Source organism: Eschrichtius robustus, chromosome 4 (assembly GCF_028021215.1).
Source record: "Eschrichtius robustus isolate mEscRob2 chromosome 4, mEscRob2.pri, whole genome shotgun sequence".
In the NCBI taxonomy this organism is placed as follows: domain Eukaryota; kingdom Metazoa; phylum Chordata; class Mammalia; order Artiodactyla; family Eschrichtiidae; genus Eschrichtius; species Eschrichtius robustus.
Window position 1 is genome coordinate 3,413,984 of NC_090827.1, and position 25,832 is coordinate 3,439,815.

At 43.4% G+C, this 25,832-nt stretch overlaps 1 protein-coding gene across 2 annotated transcripts in view; it reads left to right on the top strand.

The window, feature by feature from the left end:
• RAPGEF2 (Rap guanine nucleotide exchange factor 2) overlaps positions 1-25,832 on the top strand; it is a 247,726-nt gene that overhangs the window by 65,037 nt on the left and 156,857 nt on the right. For both annotated transcript variants that reach the window (XM_068542403.1, XM_068542404.1), the window contains exons 2-3: positions 15,257-15,327; positions 22,137-22,193. In XM_068542403.1, the coding sequence (XP_068398504.1) occupies positions 15,257-15,327; positions 22,137-22,193 (128 nt within the window). The remainder of the gene's footprint in view (positions 1-15,256; positions 15,328-22,136; positions 22,194-25,832) is intronic.

Here is a 25,832-nt window from a genome sequence, read left to right on the forward strand (position 1 = left end):
GAGTCTGTTTCTGTTTTGTAGATAGGTTCATTTGTGTCATATTTTAGATTCCACATGTAAGTGATATCACATGGTATTTGTCTTTGTCTGACTTACTTCACTTAGTATGATAATCTCTAGGTTCATCCATGTTGCTGCAAATGGCATTATTCTGCTCTTTTTTGTGGCTGATTAATATTCCATTGTGTATATATATATATATATATATATGGCACATCTTCTTTATCCATTCTTCTGTCGGAGGACATTTAGGTTGTTTCCATGTTTCGGCTATTGTGAATACTGTTGCTGTGCACATTGGGGTGCATGTATCTTTTTGAACTGTAGTTTTGTCAGGGTAAATGCTCAGGAGTGGGATTGCTGGATCATATGGCTACTCTATTCTTAGTTTTCTGAGGACCCTCCACACTGTTTTCCGTAGTGGCTGCACCAATTTACATTCCCAGCAACAGTGCAGGAGGGTTCCCTTTTCTCCACACCCTCTCCAGCATTTGTTGTTTGTAGACTTTTTGATGATGGCCATTCTGACCCGTGTGAGGTGATACCTCATTGTAGTTCTGATTTGCATTTCTCTCATGATTAGTGATGTTGAGCATCTTTTCACGTGCCTGTTGGCCACGCAGATGTTCTTCAAGCACATGTAGCCTCTGCGGACGGTCAGCTGCTGGGAGTGACTGAGGATGGTGGTGCACGGCCTGTGACCAGAGCGGGAGTGGCTAGGCCCCCACCTCCCCTTCTCCTCTGCCTGGCTCTGTCCCAGTTCTTCCTGTCGTTGGCGCTTGGCTCTGACAGTAGACTGGGTGCAGGGCAGTGGGGGGCTCAGGCCCCCCGAGTTCGGCCTAGCTGGTGGTTCTGTCAAGTGGGGTTTCATCCCCAGAGGCATGCAAATTTATTTGACTTTTTGTCAGAGGGCATTGCTGTATAATTTATTATTGAGCTGTAATAAATTTAAATAACTCAGTAAAGATATACTTTGGGAAGGACACTGCTTTTTCTAGTGGTCAGAGGACTTGAAGCTGAATACAGGGTCTAATCACATTTTCCTGTGCATGGTAGGTACTCAGTGGCAAGTTGTGAGGGTGAGGTTATAGATATTTGTGATTTCTGGTGTCATTAGTTCACTGTGTTTGTGTGAGGGTCCCAGGCCCCCAGGAGAATGTGTGTGATGTGATTTAGATAAACCGTCTGATGAACAGCTGGCAGTGGTGATGGAGCGGTGGAGAGCATTTGTTGAGTGTGGGAGTTAGAAAACTTGTTTTCTGATGCCTGTGACTTACAACTGAATTTCTATCTCGCATTGTAGTCATCTGTGAATGGGTCCTCACAGATGGAGTGTCTTTCTTCTTTTTCCTTCTTGTTCCTAATTCTTTGTTGATTATCTTTAAAAAAAAATTTTTTTTTTTGGAGTATAGTTGATTGACCATGTTGTATTATTACCTTCAGGTATACAGCAGAGTGAATCAGTTATACAGATACATGTATCTATTCTTTTTCATATTCTTTTCCGTTATGGTTTATCACAGAACATTGATACACCACAGTATATAGATACTGGTTTATCGCAGTAGAGTTCCCTGTGCTGTACACTAGGTCCTGATTAGTTATCTGTTTTACGTAGAGTAGTGTGTCTTTGAGGACCAGGGTTTGGTTGAACTGTCTCTAGGACGGCGCCCGGCGCGGGGCTGTGTGCGCAGCAAGTCTTCCGTGCCTGTGCTTTCCCTGTGAGCCAGGGGAAGGGTAACGTCTAAACAAACAGATTTTGGGATCTTCTCTCCCCACATTCTCTGTTGAAATTTGGGACTCAATAGAAGTTATCATTGGTATTAGGAAAAATATGAGCTGTGTTTAGGATTCTTTATTTTCGAGTCCAGCTGTTTGCTGCTACGTGCAGCATTGTGTTTTACTTTAAAACCAGAAATCACCCAAGAAGACACAAAGGAAAAACTACAGTGCTATTCCGAGTATGTCGCCCGGACGTCTCTGCAGCGTGGCCGGAGAATTCCTGATGACTCCTTCGCCCTGTGGCACCCGACCGCCTTAGATTTCCATCGTTGTTGTTAAAAGCGGAGTGATAAAAACGTTAGCTGGTGCTCAGAAGGTGCCGGCTCTCGGCCAAGGCTCTGTCCTCGGCACTTTGCAAATCTTCCTTTAGATACCATCATCCTCTCCAGTTTGCAGGTGAGCAAACAGGCACAGAGAGGCTGAGTGGCTGCCGGGAGCGCAGAGCCAGGACCGGGGAGCACAGGGTCCGGGGAGAGGTGCCCGCAGGGTGCGCCCCCATCGCCTGCCCTGCCCAGAGCATCTTGCCACATTTTCTGCAAATTTTCCATTCTATTCCAAGGCCCGGCATTCCACCAGAAGATTATAATGTTTAGAGATTTCTTTAATAAAAATTATTGAAAAAAATCTCTTTTTGGGGGGAGGGTCAAAATACCTACTGTGCTTTTCTCCGGAAAGTTTTGAGAATGAGAGCTGGAAGTAAGAGGTGAATAATTCGGGGAATTTGCGGTCACCCCTCATCCCCATGTTAGCGGCAGGCTCACCTAAGTGGGTGCCCTGAAGTGCCAGGCGTTCTGAGTTCTGGATGTAGTTTAGGAAACGTGGGGCTGGGGGCCGCCTTCCCACCTTCCTTCTCATTCCCCGTCCGGCTCTGATGGCTCCTGCACCGTAACCGACTTCACCGAGGGCTCTTTGTCTCCTCCTGATTTCGGGAGGGTCTTGGTAATGATGCTCGAGGTCTCCAGGGGTGTGTGTGTGTGTGTGTGTATGCGTGTGTGTGTGTGTGTGTGTGTGTGTGAGAGCATTGCTGTTTTGGTGGCCAAAGGGCTCTTGATTTATGATATTTATTTATGAATGTGATGGAGTCCAGCGTATAGGTCAAATATACACATCCACAAATTTAAGCTGTCAGGCGTGCGTGGTACATCCTGTATAGTCGGGGGCAGTAGGACAGCTATAAAGTAATGATGTTAGATGTTAGCTTCCAAGGAGAGTTTGAAACATGACTGAAAGGTAGGATGCTTCAGAAACTACGACCTGCTGTACTTTCTAGTGGAGCACTTGATTAGAATTATTTATATATGGACAGATCTGAAAGAGATCAATTTTGGACAGTATCTAAAATGTCTTCAGCATTTAGTTCATTTTGATGAACATAGTTGGAAGGCTTTAATTGCTTATGTAGAATATTCTCATGTGCTTCTCCTGTCCGCTTGAGAAATAAAAAAAGTTTGAGAATCAGTAATACTCTTGGTGGTTGACTCCTCGGTAAAACATTCAAGATGGGAAAAACATATGTCAGATTATTTTTGTCTTTTGTCCTAGAAAAATAGCAGCAATGACGTTTTCTATATTTAAAACTTGCTTTCATACGGGAGTGCTTCCTCTCTGCCAAGAGGCTGTAGAGAGCTCGTGTCCTCAGTGACCCGCTCTGCTTTGCTTTTGTTCCACCAGGGCTGTGCGAACCCACTCCTGTAGGGACGCTCAGGCTGGCACAGTGAATGGTTCCCATGCACACCTTTCGAGGAGCCTTTGCAGTTAGGTGGTCTTTGGAACTGGGGGCGTCCTGAAGGTAGTTCTGCAGCCCTGGACCCTTGTTGCCCAGGTTTTCGGGGGGCTCTGCCCCCTTCCACCCACCCGCACCAGCTCGGTTCCTGCAGGGCTTAACCCGAGCCAGACCGTCCCTGGGGAAGCAGTGCCACACTGGGGCCAAGGTTGTAACTGTGTCCTTAGAGGGGAACTGGGTGGAGGGGGCATGTTTGGCTGCTTTTTTTTTTTTTTTTTAATTGAAAGGGAAGATGGTCCAGGAATCATTTTATCCTAGTCGGGGGTGGGGGAGTGTGTGTGTGTGTGTGTGTGTGTGTGCGTGTATGTATGTATACAGCTGATTGACCTTTCCGGTTGTACTTTATCAAATGTTTAAATGTGAACTTAAAATGCGCTTGTTCACTGCCTGCTCACTTATCCACGGAGAGCAAAAACCAGGCTGGCATTCGGTTCACGGCAAATCATTCTCTAGTGCGTGAATCTGTCTGTGCAATTAAAATTTGACTACGCATTTTGCAGTCTGAGGGATTAAAATAAAGTAGATACTTCACCATGAAGCTCTGTTGAGATGTTTGTTCCCGCTGCCAGAGAGATGTGAATTCGGGGGAGGTGTCAGCTTGGTCGTGTGCATTGTTCTGAAGTGGAAATACACATGCTGACCCTTGAGCACAGGAATCGTGGGCTGATTTAGGCACTTGATATTTTTCTTATTTGTCCGCAAGATGAGTTTTTAGTTACAATGAAACTGTTGATTTTTTTCTAATGAGAAAATTTTAACCTTCACAGACCAAACCTACTTGCTCTTTTCCCCTCGGACACGGCGGTGAACGCAGGGGCGTAACGTGTGTCTCAGTTGCTAAACACGCCGCTGCCCATTGAGGGGCATAAGAACTGCCGCAGGACGGCTGCTGTTGCTGAATCACTAACTCTCACATTTTCTTCAGTAAGAGGTAGACTTTTGAGGATGGGGATTACGTGCGATGCGCCCTCCGCTCCCCAGAATTCAGGAGGTTCTCCTCTGCCTCCTTCAGCTCTTCTCCCCTGCACTGAGTCTCCTGGGCTCCCTGCCGCCAGCTAGAGACGGAGGAGGCGTGGCCAGGTGGGCTCTGCTTAACCCCCGAGGTCCGTTTTGTAATTTTCATGGCTAACTCAAGAGGTACTTACCTTACAATTATCCCTGTCTCAAGTTTAGGAACTGTTCAAAAACTCTCTTATATATAAGAACATCTGAGGACATTTTGGACACACAGAATAGCCTGAACCTGTATGTTTTACTTCTGGAATTCCTCATTCCACGTGTCTTGTAAAGATGCAGCACTCAAGAGCCTGGGGCTGAAGGAATGTATCCAGGCTGAGTCTAGATGACCAGTCATATAATCACAAGGTTTTCCTGCGGTTTTTTTTTTTTTTTTTTTTTTTTTTTAGCATTTTTATTTTCCTGCATTTTGATATGTGCATTTGAATGAAATCAAAGCTCTGGGGGATTGTCTTCCTTTCGGGTATAAATTAGTAAGCTCAGAAACAGCCTTCATATGATTTAGGGTTGAAATTGCTGTTTAAGAACAAACTTAAGAGTTCTACTGAATCACTTTGCTGTACAGCAGAAACTAACACAACATTGTAAATCAACTATACGCCAATAAAAACTTACTTAAGAAAAAAACTTTATTTTTAGGACAGTTTTAGATTTACAGAAAAACTGAGAGGATAGTACAGAGAGTTCTCATATGTCCTCCACACAGTTTTTCCTATTATTAATATTTTACAAGGATGGTACACTTGTCACAATTCATAAACTGATACTGACATGCCAAAAAAAAAAAAAAAGAGTTTTACGGAAAATCATGCACTCCACCATGGATTTTTCCTTACATTTCCCTGAAGTATGTGATGATGTAACTTCCTGGGGTATGAGGCAAGAGGGCCCAAGACACCTCAGCGGTGTAGTGATTGGACATTTTTTAAATGCTCTGGTTCTTTACCAGGGTGTGTAGGATTGAGGGCGGTGCCCGGGTTAAGATAAGATTTCTCCCTGCTCGGGATGGTAGAAATGAAGTGACTTTAATGGGAGTGTTAATGGGCCTGTTTCCTGCCCCCCGTCCCCTTTCATTAGGAGCAGAGGAGAAAGGGCGGTCGTGGTCTCTGAGCCACCCTCAGGGATGTTGTAAAGATCCAGTCTCCTACTTACATGTGCATGCACAGTGGGCGCGCCTTGTGAGACCCAGGCCTAGAGGGACCGCCGGTCCGCTCTGCTGCCTGGTGGCCATGTGCACGCTTGCCCCAGTCTGTCCGGGTACCGGGGCTGAGAACACCTCTCCCTGCCTTCCCTTCGTCCCGTTACTCCCAGGGCTAGTGTTCGCCCTAGGGTCTTACACACCACCAGCCCTTCTCTTTCCTGGCAACGCAGCCGGTTGCTAGATGCCGAGAGGAGAAAGAGGTGTAAAAGAAAGCAGTGACTTTGGGGTGTCTGTTCTCTGACCGAGGAGATAGCAGGTGCCCCCCGGAAGGCAAAACGGCTGCACGGAGCACACGTGGGGTGCCCGTGCGGGTGTGCAGCCTGGGAGGCTATGCCGGCTCGGGGGGGGGGGGCCCTGGGGGCAGGGGGCTTGAGGGGCTTTGTGTTGGGCTGCACCCCGCGCTGCCGGCCGCGTGCGTGGAAGGGGTGCGAGGGTCGGTGGCGGGAGGCTCTCCTGGGAAGGCAGCCTGGGGAGCCCCGGAGGCAGGCAGCGACAGGCTTCAGAAGTACGAGCAGGTCTCGCGCTCTGCGGGCGGCTGGCCCCCTCCTCCGGTCCCACCGGATGTAAAAGCTGGCTTGAGACGGCAGGCCGTCCAGGGGCCCTTTACATGTTTCATGAATAATTCACGTGACTTTTTTTTTTTTTGGATAGAGATACATATGAAAAGGATGCAGTGATTTATACAAAATCTGATGTATATAAATTTCAGGGATACTTAAAATTTTGTAATTCTTGGCGTTACCGTGTGCCTGTCTGCAGATCTCATAGGTAAGGAAATCAGCTACCCCACTTTTCAAGGGTCTGTATGTGCCGTGCGTCGTTATGAAACTCTGTCATTTTGGTGACACAGCCCAGCCAAGTAGGTGGAGTCGTGCTGGTGTGCAGACAGTCTCGGTAGCACGTGCAGGGCCTCGCGTCTTGGCAGCAGTGGGGAGGAGGGCCTGGGCTCTGCTCCACTGGACACCAGCGCTTGTGTTCTTTCCACTGTCTTTCCGAGGATGGCTTTTACACGTTTCAGCGTAAAGAAATGTGGCCTCTCCCAGGTAAAAGTTTTCAGCTTACCCCCGCATCGGTAGACACAGCAAAGTGTGCAGACTTCTCCCCCTTCTGGGCCTCCCCCGTGCGCTGTGGCCTTGAGCGTGAGCCTTGGATAGTCTAGCTGTCAACCTCCTTGTTAATACCGTTCAGAACGTAACTCTAATTCCTGGCTAGCGGTCTCTGGCCAGGAAGGCTGCTTTACCTTCTTGTCTTGGTGAGGGAGAGCCGTTGTCTCAGTAGCATGCTTCCTGGTCCCGGCAGGGCAGGCAGGGCGCCCAGGCCACTCACCGCGTGGGCCTCCATAGGCCGCAGGCTCTAGCGCGGTCTTGGCCTTAGCTTCTTTAATGTGACTGAGATACAGTCTTTTTAAAGGAATCAACTGTACTTCTTTTTTGTTTTAAAAAATTGGTAACTGGAAGGTTGTACCTTTGACCACCTTACTTCTGATTATAGTTCAAATCTGTAGCTTCATAATGTGAAACAAAAGTCACTTTAGAGGAAAAGGGTATATTCTTTCTCATAATACAGTGCAAAATATGCGTCTGTGGAGGGGAGGGGGGAGGTGGCGGATGGGTCTCCTCTTTCAGCGCTTCAAAGATCGTGTTAAAATAGACTGTAAGTTGTTAGCCAATCCCCGTGCTGCTAAGCAAGGGAAATTAAAACCTGGTTTTCGGTGAATTAGAAGTCTGCTCTGAAGCCGATTATATCCTGAGTGAGCCTCTAAGGAGGTACTAGAGAACGTGCCCAAGATGTGGGAGCTCTCCCTGACTTCTTCCCGCTGAGCCTGGTTTGTTTACACACTCTGAGAAAGAGGACCCTTTAGGTTGTGAACAGTCCTTCTCCCAAGTGACTTAGAGGATGCTTACATTGTTTACATTTGGGATTTTTAAAAAAAAAGTCTTTTTCATGGAAAACTGCATTCCAGTCGGCTGGTCAGTGTTCTTGTCTGCTGGGCCGCAGTGGTTTTATGACTTTTCTCTGCCTTCAAATAACATCTATTTTTAAAAAAGGATGTCCTTTCTAGAAAAGGCCTATTGTTCTGAAAAATGCTGCTTCCTGGTTAAAGCAATGTGTTCCTGTTTGTATCCAGGACTAGAGAACCTGGGGTGGGTGGGGGGAATAGCTTATATTTTTTGAGGGCCCTTTAAAATAGTAATAGTCAAGTGGGTTTTATTTGTCCTGGGAGGTGCAGTGGGGAGGTTTGCAAGTTGTTTGCAGATCATGGTTTCTGGACAGAAATGACACAATCTGATGCTTCAGGTGATGTAGTGCTGCAGCACTTTTTTTTTTTTTTTTTCCCTGTAGTCAAGTTTGTCGAAACATAACTTCACTTCTCAATGTCTCGTTTGTGTAGAGAGGAAAAAAAAAAAGAACCCAAGAGTGTAAGTCCCCGAAGGGCACACATTTCCCTGTTCCTCTTACGAGGAAGCTGGCTCTGAGATGCTGCCCGCGGGGCAGGTATCGGGTTGGTTTGAGCAGCAAGACTCCTCAGCACCCACCCTTGTGCCTTTCTGTTTCCTTGCTGGGTGAAGGCCGTTCCTTACCAACTCCCGGGTTATTTTAACAAAGGCCAACCATGAAGGGGAGATGAGGGTTGAAACCTCCACGTGGAAAGTGGAGGACGCGTGAGGGGCGAGCTCGGAGGGGTCAGGCAGCTCCTGGCAGAGCCTCTGTCTCTGGGTCTCCTTCCTCGTGGCCCCCAGTGTATTTCATTTCTGAAATCTCCTACCACCTAGAGGTTTGTTTGGACTGTGGAAATGCAGATGCCGACCGACGGGTCCCCGGGGAAGATGCAGCAAAGCCCCACTGATCACTCACGTGTGTGTTCACATCATCTCCCTTCAGCTTCTAGACCAGGGCAGGGCGCCCAGAGTGACGGTGGGCATGATGCGAGGTCGCTGGACACCTGGGGAGAGGGTAGCAGAAAATTGATAAGAAGAGTCAAAAGGCCATATTTGCCGATTTCAGAATACCTCGCAGTCCGCGTTGCCCCTAGGAAAGGAGAAGAAAACGTGTGTTCCTTTTTGCCTTTCAGTGTCGTTCACGTCACCTGCAGTCCTTCATCACTCGTAAACCTGCTCTTTGGCCACCAGGCTCTGTGTTGCAGGGAAGCCTGGCTACAGGGCCGGCCTTCCTTTAGTTTGCAATCTCCCCGGCTCATCTCTGCTCAGTTGTTTTTCATCCCTTGGAGTCCGAGAGCAGAGATTTCCCGATGCCTTTTTCCTAAGCTTTCCTACTTACCCAAACCTGTGCTGGTCCCAAGTGAAACATTACATGGACTTGTTTGTTGCCTGCCGTCTAGATGTCAGTTTCTTACTGTTCCTTCTGTTAGTTACAAAGAGACCTCAGGTTGAGGTGGAATTCATCTGTTAAGTCGTCTGATTCCAGCTAGATGAACCAGCCTTCCGTGTGAAGGCTTCGTGTTAGAATAATGACGTCTGCTCCTCGAGTTTCCAAGCTCCTCGTGGCATAGACCAGGTAAAAGTTTCTTTTGAGATGACTTCTTCTAAGAGTAGTAGAGAAACTCTGGACGTAATTGTTGAGTTCATTGGAGAAGCTCATGGTCTGGCCACACATCTAAAATACACGACACAGTTGCACCAGATTCCTTGGTTCTGTATTGCTCGACTGACACATGTTTAAACTTACTCTGCCCCCAAACATCAGGATTATGTGAGGTGCAGGTGTTTTATTTATGCAGCTACACACAGACAGAAGGACAAACTGCATTTTAAATTTGGTCCTGCAGTAATGGTGTAACGCACACGCTCAGTGCATATTACAGGCCCCGAAACAGCTTCCTGACCCGTCACTTATGTCAGCGACTTATTGGTAAGAGCATGCAGTGGTCCGGCACGTTTTTATTAACTAATAACCAATCGTATTGAATCTGCAGGTTTTAGTTACGCATACTGTCTTAAGATGAAGAAATAATGGTAGTAGTATTGTTCATAGATAGATTCTGTGTAATCATGCAGGTTATACATTCATACTCAAAGTTGCTAAGTTTGTGGATGCAATGCTGACACTCGTAATGGGCGTGACATCGTAACTTATTCAGGAAGGTGCCCCCTGTCCAACTAGGAAACCCCATAATGTTGAAGAGCGACAGATGAATAAAGTGCCGCGGCATCGAGGAACGTGCTTTATTACTTGGCTTCTGCTTTGCTGGTTTGAAGGAGAAGACACTCCGTTATTTCCAGGCCTGTTGTCTTTGAAGGGTTAGGGCTATTCTTTTCCTCCACTCTGAGTCGAATCTTCCAAATTCTTGTTCCTTCAGGTTTCTTTCAGACTTCTCCCTTCTCCAGCTTTTAAAAACCCTATTTCTTTCTACTCCTTTCCTAAATAGACATTTTTGGTCAGTGTAAATATTCTATTTGCCTGATGAAGGTTAATAGACATAAATAGTCTTGTCTGTTTGCTTAGATAGAAGTACTGTGGGCCTTGGGCAGCTTATAAGGGGCTGATCGGTATTTCAGTGCAAAAAGGGTAAGACTTTCGTGTTAGACTCAGATTATAAGCTCTTCAGAAATGGGAGGGTGGCCTTCTGTACTATGTAACGACCGCAAGTAGCACATATTTGTAATACCTAAAATAGAATGTGAACCTTAGCATTATTCAGAAGGACTTTCTGATATTATAAGTATTAAAGAAAACTCATTAATTAGGACATTTTTATTGGCTTTCCCTACCTGCAAATAGAATATTAAGATTGGAGTGTGACTGCTTCTAAAGAAGGGATTTATTAGCTTTCGGAATGCACACTTAACTGGATGGTGGGGAAGGTTTTGTTTTAGCTTTCTTATTTGTATTGCACTTTTAGGTCTAGACTTAGATTTCAATCTATAAATAGCTTTTAAAAGACTTATGGGAAATAACAAAGCTACAGATGAATAAAATTAAAGCCCATCAGTTTATTTGAAAGTTGAACATTAGAGGGCGACACTTTAAATTTCTAGTATTAATACATTTTAAATTGGGACAATTGAGAATTATAAATGAGGTATTTTTTTCCTCTTAACACATCATAATATTGTGTTAAGGTGTGCAATAATATATTTTAGGCTGAAAACCTTCTTGGAATCCTCTTAGAAAGGTTTTGAATTCCTTACCTAGTTATTCTGTGACTCACTGTCGCTTCCCTGTGCCCTTGATACGTGAAATCTAAGTGCACAGATAGTTCGGATTGTTCTCAAAGGTATCCCTAAGGTTGCAGAAATTTTTTTCTTCATCAAAAGAGAAGATTAAATTTAACCAAAGTAGTGCAAGATTTGTACACTGAGAAGTAGAGAACATAGTTGAAAGAAATTAAGGAACACCTAATTCAGTGGAAGAACATCCCGTGTCACAGATTGGGAGACTTAATACCGTGATGATGGCTAAAGTGCCTGAACTGATCGTCAGATTCGGTGGAATCCTTATGAAAACCCCAGCTGGCGTGTCTGCAGAGACGTACAAGCTGATTCTAAAATTCAAATGTGAACACAAGGCACCCAGAGAAGTAGAATAAGGTTGGAACACTCACAGTTTCTGATTTCACACTTGCTCCAAAGCTGCATAAATGAGACATTGGTGGTGGAATGAGGACGGACATACAGACCAATGGAATAGATCTGAGTCCAGAAATGAACACTGACATTTACGGTCAATTGATTTTCAGCAAGGTCACCGGTACGATTCACTGGGGAAACAGTAGTATTTTTAACAAAGGGTGATGGGATAACTGGATATCTGCACGCAAAAGAATGAACTTGGACCCTTACCTTACTGAATATGAAAGTAATTAAAAATGGATTGTAGACTTAAACGTAAGAGCTAAAGCTGTGGAAGAAGAAGCTCTTAGAAGCAAATATATTAATGAATTGTTGTGACCTTGGATTAGATCATGGTTTCTTAAACGTGACTCTAAAAGCATACGCAACAAAAGAAAAAATAGGTAAACTGGACTTCATCAAAATTAACAACTTTGTGCTTCAGACGGCACCATCCAAGAAAGTGAAATGACTGGCCACGGAAAGGGAGAAAATATTTACTGATAATGTACCTGATAAGGGTCTTCTATCCAGAATACATAAAGAATTCTTAAAATGCAATAATAAAGACACATAACCCAATTAAAAAGTGAACAGCAACTGACAAAGGATTAATCTCCAAAATATACAAGCATCTCATGCAGCTCAATATCAAAAAAACAAACAGCCCAATCCAAAAATGGGCAGAAGACCTAAACATAACGCTTCTCCAAAGAAGATATACAGATGGCCAACAGACACATGAAAAAATGCTCAGCATCACTAATCATTAGAGAAATGCAAATCAGAACTACAGTGAGGTATCACCTCACACCGGTCAGAATGGCCATCATTCAAAAGTCTACAAACAATAACTGCTGGAGAGGGTGTGGAGAAAAGGGAACCCTTTTGCACTATTGGTGGGAATGTAAATTGATACAGCCACTATGGAGAACAATATGGAGGTTCCTTAAAAAACTAAAAATAGGACTACCATATGGCCCAGCAATACCACTACTGGACGTATACCCTGAGAAAACCATAATTCAAAAAGGGACATGTACCACAGTGTTCATTGCAGCACTATTTACAATAGCCAGGTCATGGAAGCAACCTAAGTGTCCATCGACGGATGAATGGATAAAGAAGATGTGGCACATATATACAATGGAATATTACTCAGCCATAAAAAGAAACGAAATTGAGTTATTTGTAGTGAGGTGGATGGATCTAGAGTCTGTCATACGGACTGCGTTAAGTCAGAAAGAGAAAAACAAATACCCTATGCTAACACATATATATGGAATCTAAAAAAAAAAAAAGGTTCTGAAGAACCTAGTGGCAGGACAGGAATAAAGATGCAGACGTAGAGAATGGACTTGAGGACACGGGGAGGGGGAAGGGTAAGCTGGGACGAAGTGAGAGAGTGGCATGGACATATATACACTACCAAATGTAAAATAGATAGCTAGTGGGAAGCAGCCGCATAGCACAGGGAGATCAGCTCGGTGCTTTGTGACCACCTTAGAGGGGTGGGATAGGGAGGGTGGGAGGGAGACGCAAGAGGGAAGGGATATGGGGATATACGTATACATATAGCTGATTCACTTTGTTATACAGCAGAAACTAACACAACATTGTAAAGCAATTATACTCCAATAAAGATGTTAAAAAAAGAATAAATAACCCCTGGGGGGAAAAAAAGTGAACAAAGAATTGAATAGGTATTTACCCAAAGATGTACGAATGGCCAGTAAGCACATGAAAAATGGTCAGCACCCTTGGTCATTAGTGAAATGCAAATCAACACCTTGAAACACACCTGGGAAGGCTAAAATAAAAAGGACAGACATTAGTGTTGACAAGGATGTATGTGGAGAAATTAGAGTCCTTAGACCTTGCCGATAGGATTATAAATGATGTAGCCACTTAGGTAAACAATTTGGCAGTTCCTTGAAAAGCTAAACACAGAGTTACCATATGAATGAGCAATTCTACTCGCAGGTGTATATATAGACCCATGAGAACTGAAGACGGGTGTGCAAACAAAAACGTATGCATGAGAATTCACGACAGCATTATTCATACCGGCCATAAAGTAGGAAGAACCCAAATGTCTGTCAGTTGATGAGTGGATAAACAAACTGTGGCATCTCTCTATGATGGAGTACTATTTGGTGATACAAAGGAAAGTATTGTTACCTGCTGCAGCCTAGGTGAACTCTGAAGCTATTAGGCCAAGAGAAGGAAGGCAGTCACAAAAGGTCGTGTATTTCCGTTGTGAGATTCCATTTACACGAAATGTCCAGAATAGGCAAATCCATGGACACAAAGCAGATTAACAGTTGCCAGGAGCCTGGGGGAAGGGAGGATGGGGAGTGAATGCTAAAGGGTGTGGGGTTGTCTTTTGGGTGGTAAAAATATTCAGGAATTATGGTGTTGATTGGCAAACACAAACCACAGAATTATTCACAAGGGATAAATCTTGAGTTCTAGCGAGTCTGGCAGCCCTGGGCCCACTCACAGTGGCTCATCTCTAGGAGGAGGGGGCAGCCCGGGTGGAGCCAAGGGCCAGGGAGGGTGGTGCCCACCACCTGGATTGGGTCATGTGCACAGTGCTGCTGTGGCCCCCTGCAAGAAAAAAAAAGAAAAGAAAATGATGTGTGAATTACAGCTCAGTAGAGCTATTATTTTAAAAGAAAGAGGGTAATTTTACAAATTTCTTAAAATTCATTTGTTTTACATTTTGGCTAAGATTTGGGGGAGGAGTAAATGTAGATTTGTATTCTTGAGATTAGAAACTGCTAGATATTCACTGGAGTCTTTTTTTTTTAAAGTTTATTTGTTTTTTTAAATTTTTGGCTGTGTTGGGTCTTTGTTGCTGTGCGCGGGCTTTCCCTAATTGCGTTGAGCAGGGGCTACTCTTCGTTGCGGTGCGCGGGCTTCTCATTGCGTTGGCTTCTCTTGTTTCGGAACACAGTTTCTAGGCGCGTGAGCTTCAGTAGTTGTGGCATGCGGGCTCAGTAGTTGTGGCTCGTGGGCTCAGTAGTTGTGGCTCGTGGGCTCTAGAGCGCAGGCTCAGTAGTTGTGGCGCACGGGCTTAGCTGCTCTGTGGCTTGTGGGATCTTCCCGGACCAGGGCTTGAACCCGTGTCCCCTGCATTGGCAGCCAGATTCTTAACCACTGCGCCACCAGGGATGTCCCCTCATTGGAGTCTTAAAATACTAACTTCTGTACACCCAAAACTTATATAATATTGTACATCAACTATACCTCAATTAAAAAAAAATACTAATTACTTGCTGGCTTGTCATATAAATGAATATAAACAGGATTTTGAATTTTTACCTGTTCTAAATGTTCATGAATAACTATGAATCTTTTTTCTATGTATTGTAATATGATCTGGAAAAGCAAGGCCTGTCTGTTTTTCTAAAAGAGCATATTTAAATTTAAATATTTCTGCATATAAGAAATGTCATTTGGTAAGAATAGAAAGCAATTGAATTCATGCTCATTTTTAAGTGTAGGCATGAAATAACATGCATTAATGTTATATTGACTAAGAAGATCATTTAATGGTGGAATTGGTAAATATTTATACTTTAAAATGAAAACTTTACATTTGATATTTCGATGTAAAAGCTGGGAAATAGGTGATAACGACTTATGAGGAATTTATTTTTGTAAATTTGAGCCAGTTTAGTTTATATTTTAATGGCCTTTCTATGTATCCCAGAGGCAGCTGTGATGCATGACATTTGTGCAGTCCAGCATTTCTCTTAATAATGTGATTTTTGATGTCTAAAAAACTTGTATTTAACAAAAAAAGCTATTTTAAATTTGGTCTGTAAATGTAATGACTTATTTTAGAAGCCTCTTTTCCCGACAAGTTTAATAATTTCTGTCCTTTTTTTCAAACAGGATCTGGAAATCGTGTATTCCTATTTGCATGGCATGGAAGCCTTATCCAACCTGAGAGAGCATCAGCTTAGGTAAGTCATTTTAATATGAATAATAATAGGATGCTTGGGTTTTATGTGATTATTTACTGTTGTTTAGAAGCAGGATTAAAGATAACTTACTTGTGAAAACTCGGCCTCCTCTGGCCTTGTAAGCTTTACGTCCATATGATAATTTCTGACGCTTCTGCCGTAGTGGTCACCTCTCTGCCTCCTGTCCCTCTCCCTGCCCTCCCCACCTGAAGCAACAAACACCGCTTGGTGAACACACCAAAGGAGCATTATTTGCCATCCTGGCAAATAAAAATCTCCTTCCTAGCACTCAGCTACATAAGAAACCAGAATGTGTTTAACTATTCCAAGAATGATTCAGTTCGCTGTTTTAGTATGTTTTAGGTCTTTACATGTAACATATTTATTGCCTTAAGTTGACTGCCCTCTTCTGGGAAATTCAGTTTATACCATAGTTGTTGTTTATACAGTCCATTCATATAAAAATCTTACCACTTCTCTTGTACAGTGATACAGCAACCTTATTTATGGTTATCTGGGCTTACATTAAAAGATCAGAAACATCTTGTATAATCCAGTGAGTAACTGGAATAGAAAATAAAGGACCTTAGGAAGATGGATTACATATAAACACCAACTAGGACGTTATGGGAAAGTTTTGTTGTCTCCAGCTCCAGCTACTTTTGATACCAGCAGTTTTTAATTATGAAAGGAATACTTTTTCTATGTATTTCCCCTTTACTCTTTAAACACTAGTTAATTTGTGAGCATGTCAATTTCATATTTAGTTGTTAATTGAAAAAAGTATCAAGAGGATTGAATACTCCCCAAATTAAATTTGTAATGAAAATGATTTAAAGTTTTATTAGAAAGGGCAAAACCACTGGGAATTTGGAAGATGGCTCCAATTAAAGCAAGGATAATTTCTAAAGTATGTAACTTTCATTTTATGTTTCTTGATGACAGGTATCCTAGGAAAAAATTATATCGCCAATTGTCTGTTTAATTGAATGCAGTTAACCTGCAAATGCAAATGAATTAATTAATATAAAAATATAAATGTCACATTGACATATGTATATAAGACTACACATGGATAATATTTCGATAATATTCAGATATATCGATTATATAATGTGTGTCTATAGTATATGTAGTTATAAAATTACTTAGGTAATAGTAATTTGGTGCAATAGAAAAAGGAAATTTTTAGTACATCTTATGAAAATTTTCAAGATTACAAAAGTAGAAGTAATACAATAAAGCCCCATACACCCACTAACCATTTTCTGCTGTTTCAAAAGTAAATTTTGGTTAGAAATAACTGATTACTTCAACAGTATAGTTTAGCATACTTACACCTTAAAAAGTCCATTTTGGAGACTATTCAGCTTTGTTGGCATGAACTTACAAGGAGTCACCTTTAAGATGTGTATCTTGTTCTGCTTGTGTCAAAAAGTCGTTTGTTTCTCATATTTATGCAAGACATCAGCTGCAACTAACTTAAGTCCTTTTTTAGAACAAGATCAGGATAGCAAAATGAATAATAGCAAGAAAAGAGGTACAGATAAACTCAATGACTTGGATAAACTGCTTTATATTAACTACCCTTTCTGGGAAAAGAACGTCTTATTTAGATAAGTTATTTCCTTTGAATTTTATACATAAAATTTTAGCCCTGGGATTAATAGAGAAGAGTTAAGACTTCCACATAATACAGTTTTCCAATTTTAGCAAAAAAACAAAAAAAAAAGCTCTTAATCAAGGTTTTCCAGGTCTGTTTGTTCCGTGCTGGGCAGTGGGACACTGGTCTCCTAGGAAGGCGGGGAGGCTTTCCTCTGTGGGAGCCTCACTTTGTGCGCTGTGGGGCTGTCCGTCTGCAAGCAGTGCGTTGATCCGGAGCAGCTGGTGACGTGCAGTTAATTGGCTGTGTTGCTGTGAGATCACACACTGTGCAATGCAGAGGTTTTCAGGTCCTCACTGACGCGCTGTACGTCGTTTCCACCTGGCATTGTTTTTCTAAGGTTTACTGCCTGTACCCAGGTGGATCAGAGGCAGCGTATTTGCCGGAGGGGGGGAGGAAGCTCCGTGGGAGTGGTGGCCACGGATGCGTAACGAGCGGAGTGACTGGGGCCGTGCAGTGCTGGAAGCGAGAGCCTGCTGAACTATGTGTGTGTGTGTATGTGTATACGTGTATATACACATGACATATATATAGTATAACATATATATATGGTTATGTGTGTGTATACGAGCGGAGTGACTGGGGCCGTGCAGTGCTGGAAGCGAGAGCCTGCTGAACGGTGTGTGTGTGTGTGTGTATACGTGTATATACCCACGGCATATATATAGTATAACATATATATAGGGTTATGTGTGTGTATACGAGCGGAGTGACTGGGGCCGTGCAGTGCTGGAAGCGAGAGCCTGCTGAACTCTGTGTGTGTGTGTGTGTGTATACGTGTATATACCCACGGCACATATATAGTATAACATATATATACGGTTATGTGTGTGTATACGAGCGGAGTGACTGGGGCCGTGCAGTGCTGGAAGCGAGAGCCTGCTGAACTGTGTGTGTGTGTGTGTGTATACGTGTATATACCCACGGCATATATATATAGTATAACATATATATACGGTTATGTGTGTGTATACGAGCGGAGTGACTGGGGCCGTGCAGTGCTGGAAGCGAGAGTCTGCTGAACTGTGTGTGTGTGTGTGTATACGTGTATACACACGGCATATATATAGTATAACATATATATACGGTTATGTGTGTGTATACGAGCGGAGTGACTGGGGCCGTGCAGTGCTGGAAGCGAGAGCCTGCTGAACTATGTGCGTGTGTGTGTATACGTGTATACACACGGCATATATATAGTATAACATATATATACGGTTATGTGTGTGTATACGAGCGGAGTGACTGGGGCCGTGCAGTGCTGGAAGCGAGAGCCTGCTGAACTGTGTGTGTGTGTGTATACGTGTATACACACAGCATATATATAGTATAACATATATATACGGTTATGTGTGTGTATACGAGCGGAGTGACTGGGGCCGTGCAGTGCTGGAAGCGAGAGCCTGCTGAACTGTGTGTGTGTGTGTGTGTGTATATACACATGACATATATATAGTATAACATATATATATTTGGTATGTGTGTGTATACGAGCGGAGTGACTGGGGCCGTGCAGTGCTGGAAGCGAGAGCCTGCTGAACTGTGTGTGTGTGTGTGTATACGTGTATATACCCATGGCATATATATAGTATAACATATATATAGGGTTATGTGTGTGTGTGCGTATACATACACACTACATATATATAGTATAACATATATACATGGTTATATAGTATAACATATATATGGTTATGTGTGTGTATACATATATACATACTACATATATATACACATGCACACTATATAGAGAATAACATATATGGTTATATGTATGTGAGCGTGTGTGTGTATACATATGTATACATACTGCATATATAGTATAACATATATGGTTATATGTATGTGAATTTGTATACATGTATATTCTTTAGCATTATGGATGAGTGTAATTATTATTATACAGGCAGTTTTAGACATTAAGGAACAACTAAAATCTGGCTAGTATATTCTTTAGGAATTCAGGGAAGATCAGTATGCTTTTGATAAAACATTGCTTAACAATGTTTAAAGAAAAAAAAGCATTTTGGTACTGTTTCCATTTATTTAGAACACTGTCCTATAGATGATTTTATCTTGATTTTCTCATGGCGCTAGGTTAGTTGATTTATGCAGTCAACAGTTATCCACTGCAGTCCTACTACGTGCTAGACATCCAGGCAGGCCATGAAGAAACAGCAGTGAAGTGGACCAAGCCCCTGCTGTTCCTGGTGGGGCAGACAGGATTTAGATGTTAGCACGTCGGGCATGGTAAGAGTGGATGCTGGGCCGCTTTGACTTTGTGGCTGAAAGGAGGGAACACCTGGGTTGGCTCAGCTGTGCGGAGACCCCTGCCGTGCCGACGGGCCCCCGATGCCCCACGGTGGGAACAGGCAGGGGCCGTGGGAGAGTAAGCATAGGATGCTAGTGTAGTCAGCAGCGCAGGGCTGCGTATTCCAGGATAGGAGTTGGGATTTTCACGTGAAGGCAGTGGAGATTAAGAGCAGGTGTGAAGTAGAAGCCCGCACACCGCAAGGAAGAAAGATCCCGCGTGCTGCGACTAAGACCCTGTGCGGCCAACATACATACATGCATACATACATACATAAATAAATACATAAGCAAGCGAGCAGGTGCGAGGTGATGTGATGTCATGTCTGGACAATGGACAGCAGGTGTGCAGAACAGACGCGGACTCTACCTCTGTGGTCCTGGTAGGAGATGGCAGGGGGATGGTGGCTCAGACTGCGTTTTCACGGGCAGGTGGTGAACGTGGGCTGCCTGGGAGGGTGGGTTTTGGAAACGGGACGTGGCGGAAAGATGGGATTTGAAGGAGAGGGAGGAGAGTCAAGGATGGCGACTCCCAAGGATTTTGGCCTAAACGATTGGGTTCTGACTGTGGGAAAGCAGATTTTGGGGGAAGGAATTTAAGATCTGTTGGACGATTTGAACATGGAGCGACTATTCCGCCGAGTAGGCATTTGGATGCGTGGGTGTCACGGTGAGAGGTTAGGTGTGGGGCATGGCTTTGGAGCCGTCAGCTTGCGGATTACATTAAAAATCACAGACTGGATGAGGTTACATGGTGCAGAGGAGAAGAGGGCGGACCGCCCCTGGAGGTGATGCATTTCGAGTCAGGTAGAGGAGTGGGAGGGGCAGAGAGTCCAAAGGAGACTGAAAAAATGACGAATAAGAGGAAAACCAGGAGACTTAGAGCAGAAAACGCTGTAAGGAAAAGGGAGTCATCACGTGTTGCTGAGAAGTGGCATTAATACAAGGTCAGAGGGCTTCCCTGGTGGCGCAGTGGTTGAGAATCTGCCTGCCAATGCAGGGGACACGGGTTCGAGCCCTGGTCTCGGAGGATCCCACATGCCGCGGAGCAACTAGACCTGTGAGCCACAATTACTGAGCCTGTGCGTCTGGAGCCTGTGCTCCGCAACAAGAGAGGCCGCGATAGTGAGAGGCCCGCGCACCGCGATGAAGAGGGGCCCCCGCTTGCCGCAACTAGAGAAAGCCCTTGCACAGAAACGAAGACCCAACACAGCCATAAATAAATAAATAAATAAATAAATAAATAAATAAAAATTTAAAAAAAAAACAAGATCAGAAAAGATTTAGATAACACAGAGGAAGCTGACACCTTTCAGAGTTGTTTTTGTGTCTTGGCCGCAGGGCTTGTGGGATCTCAGTTCCCCAACCAGGGATTGAACCCGGGCCCTGTCAGTGGAAGCACAGAGTCCTACCCACTAGGCCTCCAGCAGCTCCCCCAGCCTCCCTTTTTTTTGAGTTTCAGAGACCCAGTGATGGAGGAGAGGGAGGAGGGCGAGAGAATGGAGACAGTGTATTCACGTAGACAACTCTAAAAGGAGAATTTCTGTTGCGGGAAAAGCGGAATGTGGATAGTAGCTAGAGGGGGATATGGGGTCAAGCATGTCTCCTTCCCCACACAGTGGGCGATCCCCATAAGGTGTGTTTGTGTATCGAGGAAGCGATTTAGGAGAGAGGGAGAAACGGATGATGGTGTGGGAGGGGTGAGCCCGCAGGAGTACAGGGTCCACCATAGAAGGACCGAGATCCAGTGAAAAGGGTGTAACAGGAAACAGGGCAGAGCCGGTTACATAATTTAAAGACCTGGTATTTTTAGACCCATTAGTTGTGTCCCTCATCCTTTCCTAGGAAGAACTGGTATGATGCAGTCTATTAAAACTATGTTTAACGATGTGTATTCAAGGTTCGATGCTACCTTCTGGAGTTAAGTGAAAGTTTCGGGTAAGGGATTGAGAGGCTGAGGGGGCCTCTGAAGCAGGGTGCTGGTTGTGGGACGATCAAGGCAAAAGAGAACCCGGGAGGGTCGTTTTCAAGTGAAAAATCAAGAGCGTGCCAACAGCGGAAAGATGGATGTGTGTAGATCCCCGTGTTTCACAGACGGGGCTGGTAGCCCCACTGACCAAAATGGCACTGCTGTTGAAACAGTCACTTTTACAGCCAGCCTTTTCTGTTTCCTAGTTCCTTCTTAAGAAGAAGTAGTCCTTTTCTCTTTTGCATTTCTGTAACTTCTGGGAAATTTTACATGGTAATTTTGAGGTAATTTTGAATATTTAAACATTTATTCATGTTTTCTATAATTTTCATAGTTTATTTTCCTCAGGGATGAATCATTTGAAGTAAATAAATCTTTAAGTTGTAAAGCGTTCATTTAGTCCTTAGTCATAAAAATACGCACTTTAATAAAAGCCTACTTTTGTCTGAAATTCCATACTGTTAAGTAACATTAATGTTAAACTGTGAATTATGTTGTCACTTTTTAAGTTAATAGGTTTTCCTTTCTGATTTTCAGGTTCTTTCTCATTTTCTGTTTACCTTGGAGAACATTAATTTGTCCGCATGTCATTTACAAAGTATAAAACACATACAGTTTTGTTCCCTATGAAATAAACTGGGTGAAGCTGACACCTAACAAAATGTTTCTTTTCTAGCATCTCTTTACCAGATTTCATTTTATTTTGTTAACCTAGGCACCACAAATATCTTGAGGCCAATAAATGATTGTGACAATTCATAAAAGTAATGTTAATTTTCTACATAATGTCTCATTTACGTTTTTAAACTATTAGTATGTTTTTTCATGACAAACGATGAACTCATGTCTTTATTTTTTGTTTTACAGGTTAATGTGTGAAACTGTGAGATATGAAAGACATGAAGCCAATGAAGTTTTATACTAGTAGGTGTTTCCTCTGTCTTTGCACAATGTGTAATGCAGCAGCTAGATGATGGCCTTAAAGTATCAAAGAAGTACTAGGGGCACCTTGCCAAGTCAGCACTGCCTTAATTTTGCATTAATTTTATTGCATAATTTAGAAATGTGAAGCATTTCAACTATTTCAGCCCTTTGCTGATAAGTTCACATCAGCATCTATATGTTTCTCACTTGTGGTTAGAGATAGTATTTCACATCACAGAGTATTTTGACTTTTATGAAATGAGAAATAGTGTAGAGTCTTTCCAAAGGAAAGTTTCTTCTTTAAATCATATTGATGTTCCTTTTAAGATCTGTAACGTACTCCTTGAAAAAATGGCAACTAATTTTTTAAGCAATGTGGTAAACATTCAGTAGATAAATATTGGTGTGTTAGGGATACGTAAGCTCTGATTTACTAGACAGATTGTTTTGTTAATGTTTGCTGTGAATGACGGTTGTTCTCTTGACTTTCCTTCCTGTTTGTCAAGGCACTTACTAAGTAATTACTACTTTCCATGCATATTATAGGGAATCTTTATTGAAATAAATAAAATACAGCTTCTGCCCTTAGGGAGGCTATAATCTTTTGAGGGAGGTAGAAATAGAAAAAAGGAAAGCAACAACAATAAAAACTAACCCACCAGAGTAGCTGAGACTATAGGTTTGTACAGAAGGGGCCCAGGGGAGGGTCTCGGAGAAGGGGCCCTTTGCCCTGGGTCTCCTGGCGTGTCTGGTGGTCTCACGGGACTTTCTTGGCAGGAGGCACTGTGTGTACAGGGACAGAGGGGGAGGGGCCTGGCGTCCCGTGTTGAACAGTGCGGCCAGTTTAGTGCGCATGGCCTGGGGTGTGTGGAGTCAGGAGAAGGGGCAGGCCACAGTCACGCTTGCGTGTGAATGTGTTGTTGAAAAAGTCATCCTTGATTCTTTAGGCGACTGGAAATGAGTGCTTTTCCTCCTCAATTACATTTTATTCTGGAAAACTACAGATGTTCACAGTATTAGCGACAGTAGTAAAACGGGCCCCCGTGGACTCACCATGCCACGTTGTTGACTGATAAGCAATGATGTTTCATCTCTTACTCCACCTCCAGTGGATTATTTTGAAGTAAATCCAGACATATCAATTCAGCCATCATTGTTTTGATATGTGTTTTTATCTTTAAAAGATAGACTTAAAAAAATTACTTAACCACAATATTATCATCAAACCTTAAAAAATAATTCTTTCATATAATGAAAATAAATTTCTTTGTCTCAAAATTTTTTTGGTACAGGTTGTTTATTGGTTATCTTTCTTAAGTCTCTTTTAGTCTGTAGGTAGGCGGCCAGTTTTCAAGCAGCAAAATGATGTGACCAGACGCCTCCCAGCCCGACACATCCCCTCAGAGATAATATCTGTGTCTGCCTGAAAACACAAAGGGTGGATTAGATTGAGTGGACGGGCAGGGAAATCTGTTAGAGAATTGCAGTCATCTGAGGTGACAGTGCTTGAACTTGGGCAGATAAAGGAATGGGGCCGTCACGGATGGATTTCAGAAGATATGGGTGGATCTGATGCAGGATGGTTCTTGGCTGTCAATATCCATCTAGGGCTTCAAAGAACATACATGCAATGGAGAAGAGTAGTAAATAACCCAGACATAATTGGTAATGAGAAAACTCACACCAGGGGCAAATGCCCTTAACATATTTATCTTCGAAGGAATCATGATATAAATAACTTGACTATTTGTTCTCTTTCAGGAGCAATTAAAAGCTATCCGTTTAATGGGTGTACACCTGTCAGGGTTGGCAATCTCTGATGAATATTATTGACGTGTGTTTTAGCAGTGCAGTGGCAGTCAGCGTCAGCTTTCTGTTACTTTGTCCTTTCCCTCTGAAACATGGTTTGGGCCGTGTCGATGATGAGGCAATAGCAAACGTGTAACAAGCCCTTCGTCCGTCCCACACACTCGAATCCGTGCTCTCTGTGTGCATTGATTTAATTCCTCCTTGCAGCCGTCTTGCAGGTAGATCTTTCATCACCCCCGTTTTACATGTGAGGGTGCTGAGGCTTGTGTCACTGCTCAACTCGGGATCTGGACTTGGGCCCAGACCTGGTGACTCTGCAGCCCTAGCTGCCCCCCACACAGTGGCATTTCCCAGCCTTCTTCACGCCTCTGTGGAAAATGGTGCTGTGTGCGTGCAGGCGGGAGGACTGCATCTCTCCCTGGGGTGGCCTCCCCACGGGGTGATGGCGGCCCCTGAAACCCGCCAGCACTTCTGCCCACATTGTGCCGGCTTCCTGACAATTATTATTTATTATTCACTTAAATGGAAGGTAGTTTGCAGTGTTTTAAATATATTTGCTTTTTCTTTTTGAAGTCAGTTTAGGCAGTGAATGTGAGCCCTGCCGATCATGCGAAGCCCTGACTTGGATAATCCTAAATTGAATGCATTTAGGAGTTTGCAGCAAGAGTGGACTGTAGTAATTGTTTGTTTTGGACTAATTAGAATGAGGTGGCAGCGTTAGTAAGCAGTGAAGAATCTGTGGGTATTTGGTAGATCATGATTTCCTACGACCAAAAATTCAGAGACTAAGTGTAGATACCCTCACTCAGATTCCTAGTATTTGGCCAAGCTTGTGTTGAAGGGTAGTGGGAGGATGTTCCTCTGTGATCCTTGAACAGACTTGTCTCTGCTCTGAGCAGTTGGTGTAAGCACGGTTTTGAAAATTAAAGAATACTTGTATTTGGGGTGTATATAAGTCTGCGATAACTTAATAATACCACCCCTCTTTTTTGGGACCTGTTGACATTACCTCTTGGGGGGAATGACTTGTCTGTGCTTGAGCCTGGAGAACAACAGTGCAGTAGGAATATCAAAGACTTTCAGAATTTTGTTTTATGACCAAGAGATGAGTATTCATTTTCCTTATTATGTTTGCGTGCTGGTGACGTCCGAGTCTATGATTCTCCTAATTTCACCACGTAAATATAGGACTCTTTTGATCCACCTCTGTGCCTCCTTTTTCTTAACTGTAAAGTGGGGACAGTGATGGCAGGGTTCAGTGTCTCCGGCTGGCGTGAGGCTGAGATGCAGGGCTCCGTGTGAAGGAAGCAGAGCAGGGCGCACGTGGTCGGTGCTCGGAAATGTCAGCCGCGGGCGGCGTTCTCACTCCGTTCCTTGTTTTGGTCATTTACATTTTGTCCTCCCAATGTTTTAGCTGCTTTAAACTTTCTTTAGGAAGGAATTATGACAGCAGTGTTCTAATTCCCCTGGTGTTACTGTTTTAACAGTTTTAAGTATGTTTGACACTTTTAAGTATGGCAAACAGTATGCCCTTTTAAATTGTGATTCAGGAGAGAGTTGTGGTTCTGATAAAGTGGAATTTTTAAAGTGTAGACTTGCCCATTTAATTAGGTACGATTAGTTGAGCTGTACACACTGGACAGGAACATCAGGTACTTTCTGCCTTTCATTTGTTATTTGTTAGATGCTGGATATTTTGCTAGCTTGGAAATACTAAGTGAGATAATATTCATTTCACCTGAGGGACTTATTTTAGAGAATTTAAGAAAGGAGATAAACAAATGCGTCCATTCTCTTTACTTTTTCTTTAATGGCCAGCCATCCTCACCA